Source organism: Perissodus microlepis, chromosome 11, assembly GCF_051167445.1.
Source record: "Perissodus microlepis isolate ML-2025 ecotype Zambia chromosome 11, ASM5116744v1, whole genome shotgun sequence".
Taxonomy (NCBI): domain Eukaryota; kingdom Metazoa; phylum Chordata; class Actinopteri; order Cichliformes; family Cichlidae; genus Perissodus; species Perissodus microlepis.
The window spans coordinates 2,188,500-2,197,605 of record NC_140471.1 but is presented as its reverse complement, the minus strand read 5'-3'; the positions used below and the strand labels follow the sequence as shown (position 1 = coordinate 2,197,605).

At 42.6% G+C, this 9,106-nt stretch overlaps 1 protein-coding gene and 2 pseudogenes across 3 annotated transcripts; 2 read left to right on the top strand and 1 right to left on the bottom strand.

The window, feature by feature from the left end:
* Positions 1–1,161: 1,161 nt before the first annotated feature.
* LOC146377043 (uncharacterized) lies at positions 1,162–2,049 on the top strand (annotated as a pseudogene). Its single transcript, XR_014801706.1, has 2 exons — positions 1,162–1,456; positions 1,638–2,049. The product of XR_014801706.1 is annotated as an uncharacterized LOC146377043 (transcript).
* A 1,257-nt stretch (positions 2,050–3,306) lies between these two features.
* LOC146377042 (uncharacterized) lies at positions 3,307–6,829 on the bottom strand. The gene is made up of 7 exons (XM_084944214.1): positions 6,104–6,829; positions 5,911–5,982; positions 5,693–5,811; positions 5,549–5,609; positions 5,364–5,458; positions 4,401–4,927; positions 3,307–3,818 (listed from the first exon to the last, which is right to left on the bottom strand). The coding sequence occupies exons 1-7, from the start codon at positions 6,137–6,139 to the stop codon at positions 3,352–3,354; spliced, it is 1,377 nt and encodes a 458-aa protein (XP_084800340.1). The 5' UTR covers positions 6,140–6,829; the 3' UTR covers positions 3,307–3,351.
* On the top strand, positions 6,810–8,652 carry LOC146377041 (uncharacterized; annotated as a pseudogene). The gene is made up of 2 exons (XR_014801666.1): positions 6,810–7,540; positions 7,722–8,652. The product of XR_014801666.1 is annotated as an uncharacterized LOC146377041 (transcript).
* The last annotated feature ends 454 nt before the right edge of the window (positions 8,653–9,106 follow it).

Below are 9,106 nucleotides of genomic sequence, written 5' to 3'. Positions count from 1 at the left end.
GGTGTCTTGTCTCGTGTGGACCTGGTAGGGGGAGAATTCCGATGGGGGTTTGCTGTTGCTAACTTTGTATGTCGTGGCTGAAATCAATAAAACAAAGTTGGAATAAGATGCTGCTCTGTCGTATAACAAGATCGACAACTAAACATTTAGTGGTAAAATGTTATTTGACAACATTAACTGTTTGTTGAATAAGTTTCTTTGACTTACATATCCTCCCATAGAGATGCCCGTCATTCCCAGGGGCCAGTATCCTTCTCTCTCCAGCCAGCGAAGCAGGACTGTTGATTCCAGGATCAAAGCCCCGCCCATCACAAACAGGTCCGACACATTTTTTAGACTGGATCGTCTAAAACACTCAAATGATATCTATATTCAATTTACAGTACGTTCATTTGAACTTTGAGAAAAATCGAGCCGTGAAGTCTGTTTTTATAACAACATCCAACAGCTCAGTGTGTCTCACACAGTCTCGCTTTGTCAAATGAATCAGTTTAGAAACAAACAATGCTTGAAAACGACAGCCTTAGTGGTGCATTTAAAATGTAAATAAAGCCAACAGGTGTTTGAATCAGCCCATAAATCTGATTTGGAAACATCGAAGACGTTTCTGCCTCTTTTCTTCTTCTTGTTGCAAACATGAAAACTAAATGAGAATCTTTGAGAATCAACTACAAAAAGCCCTCAGTTTAGCCAATTCAAGAACTTTGCAAGCATGGATGGAGGGAAAGCAAGAGGAGGAGGAGGAGGAGGTCATGCACGGACCCATATTTCTGATGATATAAGAGCAACTTTGGTGGACCATGTCATCAACCACGGCCTGACTATGAGGGAAGCTGGGCAGAGAGTCCACCCACATCTAAGCCGCTTCACAGTGGCATCTGTAATAAGAACATTCAGACTAGAAAGCAGGTCTGTCTTCACCTCTCTACCTTCTACTCTACTCAGATGGTTTTCATAGCACTGTTCTACAGTATATCACATCACCATATCAAGTGTACAGGGTATTGCAGGGTGCTAATGCTCCTTTTGCAGCCAAAGTGGTAGTTTCTGTGAAACATACCATGATTACTTATATTGAAGTACAGTGTTGTACAGTGGATGATACAGTATATACAGTAAAGTACTGTAAGAAAATAAGCAAAGTGATGACAGTATGTGGTTGTATTTCTCTAGAATGACTCGAAGACCTTCTGGGGCAGGACGCCAACGCCTGTTCACACAACAGCAGGAACTCGCCGTTGTGGACCTAGTGAGGGCAGACAATGCCATCCGTCTCCACCAGCTACGAAAGCAAATACTTGCAGACAGGCAAGTGTTCAACAACATAAACCATGTGAGCATCACCACCATCACACGCATCTTGGGACAACACAGCATCACCATGAAGCAGCTCTACAGAGTCCCATTTGAGAGGAACAGCGACAGGGTCAAAGGACTTCGAGCTGAATATGTACGGGTACGTGTAACTGTCCTTTACATGGACAATACAGTATTGGTGAAATCCAGTAGCAGCTGAATATGTACCATATCAGTACCACATGGATCCATCCTGAGAGCTACACAGGTACCTGTGTGATGGGTGAGGGTCCTGTATGTGTAGCACTGTAGTGCAGTAATATGTTCTCTTTGTTTTACAGAGAATCTTGGCCATGGATGGAGCTGCACAGCCTCATGAATTCATTTTCATTGATGAAGCTGGATTCGACCTGTGCGAAACAAGACGACGGGGTCGTAATGTAATTGGCCAAAGGGCAATTGTGCACGTCCCAGGGCAGCGCGGGGGAAATATCACATTGTGTGCCGCCATAAGCCTTCGAGGGCTTCTGCATCATCATGCAAAACTAGGTCCATACAATAGCCAACACATACTCACATTTCTAGATGCTCTCCATGATATAGTTGTACAGAACAGAGCAGATCAGCCCAGGTTTGTGGTGATATGGGATCATGTCAGTTTCCATCGGGCTGCTCTGGTCCAGGCCTGGTTCTCCAACCACAACCAACTTGAAGTGGTATACTTGCCCCCTTACTCACCATTTTTAAACCCTATAGAGGATTTTTTTTAGGCTTGGAGATGGCGTGTATCTGACCGCCAACCACATGCCCGCATGCCTCTTCTGCAGGCAATGGAACAGGCCTGCGGCGACATTCAGGTGACAGCAATCCATGGATGGTTTCGACATGCAAGAGGATATTTTCCCCGGTGCCCAGCGGGAGAAGACACTGCTTGCGATGTCGATGAGGTCCTGTGGCCAGACCCCAACAGACGGCGGGATCCATGAGCCCACGTATGCACAATTGTCATGATTTTTTGTGTGTACAGTATAGTGTTTTTTCTATTACTGTGTTATGTTTGTTTTTTTGCTTGATCTGAATTCATGGTGCTGCAGTGTACAATATTGAGTAGGCCTATTTGCTTTTTTGGTTGTTTGTGTCTCCTGAAAATATGCCTTCTGAATAAACAATGACAATCAAAGACTGCAGTGTTTTATATAAAGTAGACTAGTGTGTTCCCCCTGATCTGATCTGCATATGATGCAAGTATGTGTCATTTTGTCAACAGAGTTACATTTTGACAGAGGAATGTTAGGTTTTGACAGCAGAGTTTCAGTTTGGCACAGATGTGAATGCTATATTTTGTTGTGTCATGTTTACTTGTGTTTAGAGTTTTGGCACAATGAGCGAAGTTTTGCAAAATGTGTTCAAGCAACGGGCAAAAACTGTAACATGTTTTTCACCAAAGATTTCAGCAATTATAAAAATTCAACTCAAACTATTCAGCTATTAGCATTCACACTGCATTTTCTACAGGAAATACATTTTATATACCAGTTTCAGTTCAAATTGCATTAAAAATAATAAATAATTGTATTAAAAATAATTATGAAAAATAATACCATCAATATGTTACTGGACTACACTTACTGGACTTGTGGAAGTATTTTGAGAACCATAAGAGATTCTTACAAATGTTTGAAAGAAAAAAATATTTAACATAGCTGGAGACTCGTGTAGAAATATGAATGAGTTTATGAAGTTTCTGTCATGGTGTGCTGTGACAGGCAGGTAGCAGGACCCAAACACAGGACTCTTACGTGGAATGAAACTTGAATCAGCAGCTTTTATTGCTGGAAACTCAGGTGGACTCAAGAAACTAAAAACTAAGAAACAAGAACTAGGAAAACAAATCAGGAACTATGAACAAGAATTAAGTAAAGAACACGAAGGAGAAAAAACACCCAGCCCACTGAAAACTAAAGAAACCCCCAAAAACATGAACAACAATCATCAAAAAACATATTTACATATTTACAGTTACTGCAACACCAATACTGGGTCACAGCTTCAGTGTCAGTCGGTGACTTTTTGTCTGCAACAGCAGCAGAACAGACTTCTCAGTCTTTTGAAGAAGCCCTTTTTCTTCTTCTTGATGTGACGGTCTTTGGACTTCATGCTGGCTTCAGGTTCAGGAAAAGGTTCCTCTTGGGGAACATCAGGAACTGGCCCAATTTCTGAACAAGATCCTTTGATCTTATGATCTTCGCCTTCAACACAGCATTTGGACTCGGCATAGGGTTCCTCACAGGGAACGTCGGGCTCTGGAACACTTTCTGACAGAGCTCCTTCGATCGTAAGGTCTTGAGTACTCAGACTGGATGCCCTTTCAGAAAGAAGTTCCTCACAGGGAACGTCAGGCTCTGGAACACTTTCTGACAGAGCTCCTTCGATCGTAAGGTCTTGAGTACTCAGACTGGATGCCCTTTCAGAAAGAAGTTCCTCACAGGGAACGTCAGGCTCTGGAACACTTTCTGACAGAGCTCCTTCGATCGTAAGGTCTTGAGTACTCAGACTAGATGCCCTTTCAGAAAGAAGTTCCTCACAGGGAACGTCAGGCTCTGGAACACTTTCTGACAGAGCTCCTTCGATCGTAAGGTCTTGAGTACTCAGACTAGATGCCCTTTCAGAAAGAAGTTCCTCACAGGGAACGTCAGGCTCTGGAACACTTTCTGACAGAGCTCCTTCGATCGTAAGGTCTTGAGTACTCAGACTGGATGCCCTTTCAGAAAGAAGTTCCTCACAGGGAACGTCAGGCTCTGGAACACTTTCTGACAGAGCTCCTTCGATCGTAAGGTCTTGAGTACTCAGACTAGATGCCCTTTCAGAAAGAAGTTCCTCACAGGGAACGTCAGGCTCTGGAACACTTTCTGACAGAGCTCCTTCGATCGTAAGGTCTTGAGTACTCAGACTGGATGCCCTTTCAGAAAGAAGTTCCTCACAGGGAACGTCAGGCTCTGGAACACTTTCTGACAGAGCTCCTTCGATCGTAAGGTCTTGAGTACTCAGACTGGATGCCCTTTCAGAAAGAAGTTCCTCACAGGGAACGTCAGGCTCTGGCACACTTTCTGACAGAGCTCCTTCGGCTGGTGGAACATTTGCCATTGAAAGGCCGTCAGAGGAGCGCTCTCCATTTGTGCTCTTCACATCAGGACTTGAAGGGGGCTCAAAGATTTCACAAATCCGGATCCTTGCTACATCAGCAATGGTCTTCAGCAACACTGGCGCAAAGTTTGCAACTTTGATAGACAGAATTTCTTCAGGAAATTTCTGTCTAATCTCCGTCAGGATGCTGTCGACCATATCGTCTCGGATGGAGCGGGTGAAGGTGGCCTGTGTTTCCATCGCCGTGAGACTCTTGGAGACACGATCTAAAGTGGCCTTGGTGACACTTGTGGAGAGGATACTTGGACTCTGGGAGGCCATGTTTAGGAGGGGACGAGGAGGAAGCTCCCAGAAGCCCTGGAGAACGCGGGGAACTACCTCGATCACGACCTCCTGCGCGGTGAGCAGTTTGCTGTTATGCTGTTCCTGCTGCTTCTCTTTCAGGATTTCAACGTAATCCTTCACCACGCTGAGGAGTTTAGGTGCTCTGTAGAAAAACATGATAAGAGTTTTCTGTTAAACATATTCAAAGCATCATTTAAATATTGAAACACTGTAGCTGGACTGTTAACCCTGTAACCACCTTTGTATCATACATGAGTTTCTGAGACCTCGATCTCATCAACATGATCAATACTTGCTATAATTTCTAAATGTTGTGGACAAAACTCTTTTTTTAGTCTAAAATTAACATTGCCGTTAACAAAAAGTTGCCAAAAACACCCAGTGTATCAAATGTGATACAAAAAATAAATACATAATAAAAGTAAATGATACACAACATGACATAGCAAAGAACTAATTTGTGGCTTTTGTTTAAAGGGTTAATAAACATCTCAGCTCCAAAGAATCTGAATTTTCTGGCTGTTTTTTGATGAGTTGGGTCTTACAGGGTTAATAACTGTATATTACATGTGACTCACTGAAATTTAGGAGGTACGGCCTCTGGGAACTGAAGAAGCATCCTGGCTTCAAATTCAACGTCCCTCATTTTATTGCTGACGTTCACCGCCCACACCTGAAACAGAAAACACATTTACAGCGCGCTTATGTTTAAAGGTTATGTGCACATAATGAGAAAAAAGTCTTGTGGGTTTTCTCGTCTTACCAGCCTTAGAAGAGGTTTGGCTTCCTCTTCTTCAAAATCCTCTAATTCAAACTCCCACAGCCTTCAAAAGAAAGCAAAGCAGAGGTTTTCTCTCAGCATTTACACGTCATCACAAACAGACTTTCAGGTGTGACAGTAACTCACTGCTCTCTGAGTGTCTCCCTGCTCTTCTCCACCAAAAGATCTCTCAGATCTTCAGCAGTGAGGTTCGGTGGAATTAGATCTTCCTGCTGAAGTCTGAGAAACTCCGTCATAATCGCAATCTAAAAGTAAAGGAGACATTTAATCACCACCACTCTCAGGTCCTCAGAAATGACCTGATATCTTCTGTCAGCTTTGGTTTGCATGAATCTGGGTCTAACCTGAGTCCTGTAGCCCGGAAGATGCCAGCAGATCTTTACAGCAGTTTCATAAATCGGTGTGTTGAACAACACCTGTCAAAGAAATAGCAATTTAGTCATTGTTACTTAAAATGATTCTCAGTTTGTCAACTTTTAAAACGACATCAAATTCTTCAAATTATTGAAATGCAGTAAAAGCAAAAACGTCACATACCCTGATAGGTTTATAGATTCCTTGACTTGATTCCATTTCGACGTTTTCAAATCACAGTCGGGAAGAAAAACTTTAACTGCTCTCCAACGATGGCGTACGGGGGGATCTGGACCTGAAAATGCTCTCAGCTCGGTGGTCTCGCACAGATGAGCTCTTTTGACAGTCTGATGTTTATTTATGAAAGCAGAATTTCTTGAGCAGTCACCATGGAAACTTGATGCAGCTTCATGTTGTTAAGTTAAAAGTAAACACTGTGTATTTTCACTACATTCCACTAAACTTATCGTATAAGTAAATAAAGTGTGGGTTAGGTCCCTCCTGTGAAAAGAGCCACACAAACCGATGGATCAGAAAAGACAAAGTCAGCCTACAGCATGCCTTTTCATATTATGTGCCTGCTTATCTCCATTTCTTTACAGTAGATGGGAACTTTTGCAGTAAAGCAATGGCTTACAAAACAGTGGACTGTGGACTAATGCAGACATCTGAAGCCTGACAGCAGCTGGTATATACACAGCTTTGGATAAACTGGCCCTTTAAACAGCCCAGAGGAAGAAGAGACTCTGCGTTATCAGTGGAGCCCAAAGCACAATAATAACAATACTATTAATATTATTTTTATAGCAATAATACCCCAAATAATTAAGTCATTAATTACACATTCGTCATGCTTCACAGGAGGTCAGGAGTGAGCGATGAACGTGATGCTACATTAGAGTCTGTCCTATGAGTTCAGCAGGAGGAGGTGAACCCACAGCTGGGACCAGTTCTCTAGTGGGTTCAGTATCATACTTGTGTTCATCCTGGTCTGAACCTGGTCAGAAGAACTGACTTCACTTTTGAAAATTCAATACTTATAAAAGGTAACCCCAAACAGTCTACAACGGCTGTTTTCTGTCCACCAAAGCAAATTTGATTGAAGAGGTTTTTGTACCTTCACTTTTCTATACAGTATATCACATCACCATATCAAGTGTACAGGGTATTGCAGGGTGCTAATGCTCCTTTTGCAGCCAAAGTGGTAGTTTCTGTGAAACATACCATGATTACTTATATTGAAGTACAGTGTTGTACAGTGGATGATACAGTATATACAGTAAAGTACTGTAAGAAAATAAGCAAAGCGATGACAGTATGTGGTTGTATTTCTCTAGAATGACTCGAAGACCTTCTGGGGCAGGACGCCAACGCCTGTTCACACAACAGCAGGAACTCGCCGTTGTGGACCTAGTGAGGGCAGACAATGCCATCCGTCTCCACCAGCTACGAAAGCAAATACTTGCAGACAGGCAAGTGTTCAACAACATAAACCATGTGAGCATCACCACCATCAGACGCATCTTGGGACAACACAGCATCACCATGAAGCAGCTCTACAGAGTCCCATTTGAGAGGAACAGCGACAGGGTCAAAGGACTTCGAGCTGAATATGTACGGGTACGTGTAACTGTCCTTTACATGGACAACACAGTATTGGTGAAATCCAGTAGCAGCTGAATATGTACCATATCAGTACCACATGGATCCATCCTGAGAGCTACACAGGTACCTGTGTGATGGGTGAGGGTCCTGTATGTGTAGCACTGTAGTGCAGTAATATGTTCTCTTTGTTTTACAGAGAATCTTGGCCATGGATGGAGCTGCACAGCCTCATGAATTCATTTTCATTGATGAAGCTGGATTCGACCTGTGCGAAACAAAACGACGGGGTCGTAATGTAATTGGCCAAAGGGCAATTGTGCACGTCCCAGGGCAGCGCGGGGGAAATATCACATTGTGTGCCGCCATAAGCCTTCGAGGGCTTCTGCATCATCATGCAAAACTAGGTCCATACAATAGCCAACACATACTCACATTTCTAGATGCTCTCCATGATATAGTTGTACAGAACAGAGCAGATCAGCCCAGGTTTGTGGTGATATGGGATCATGTCAGTTTCCATCGGGCTGCTCTGGTCCAGGCCTGGTTCTCCAACCACAACCAACTTGAAGTGGTATACTTGCCCCCTTACTCACCATTTTTAAACCCTATAGAGGATTATTTTAGGCTTGGAGATGGCGTGTATATGACCGCCAACCACATGCCCGCATGCCTCTTCTGCAGGCAATGGAACAGGCCTGCGGCGACAGTCAGGTGACAGCAATCCATGGATGGTTTCGACATGCAAGAGGATATTTTCCCCGGTGCCCAGCGGGAGAAGACACTGCTTGCGATGTCGATGAGGTCCTGTGGCCAGACCCCAACAGACGGCGGGATCCATGAGCCCACGTATGCACAATTGTCATGATTTTTTGTGTGCACAGTATAGTGTTTTTTCTATTACTGTATTATGTTTGTTTTTTTTGCTTGATCTGAATTCATGGTGCTGCAGTGTACAATATTGAGTAGGCCTATTTGCTTTTTTGGTTGTTTGTGTCTCCTGAAAATATGCCTTCTGAATAAACAATGACAATCAAAGACTGCAGTGTTTTATATAAAGTAGACTAGTGTGTTCCCCCTGATCTGCATATGATGCAAGTATGTGTCATTTTGTCAACAGAGTTACATTTTGACAGAGGAATGTTAGGTTTTGACAGCAGAGTTTCAGTTTGGCACAGATGTGAATGCTATATTTTGTTGTGTCATGTTTACTTGTGTTTAGAGTTTTGGCACAATGAGCGAACTTTTGCAAAATGTGTTCAAGCAACGGGCAAAAACTGTAACATGTTTTTCACCAAAGATTTCAGCAATTATAAAAATTCAACTCAAACTATTCAGCTATTAGCATTCACACTGCATTTTCTACAGGAAATACATTTTATATACCAGTTTCAGTTCAAATTGCATTAAAAATAATAAATAATTGTATTAAAAATAATTATGAAAAATAATACCATCAATATGTTACTGCACTACACTTACTGGACTTGTGGAAGTATTTTGAGAACCATAAGAGATTCTTACAAATGTTTGAAAGAAAAAAATCTTTAACATAGCTGGAGACTCGTGTAGAAATATGAATGA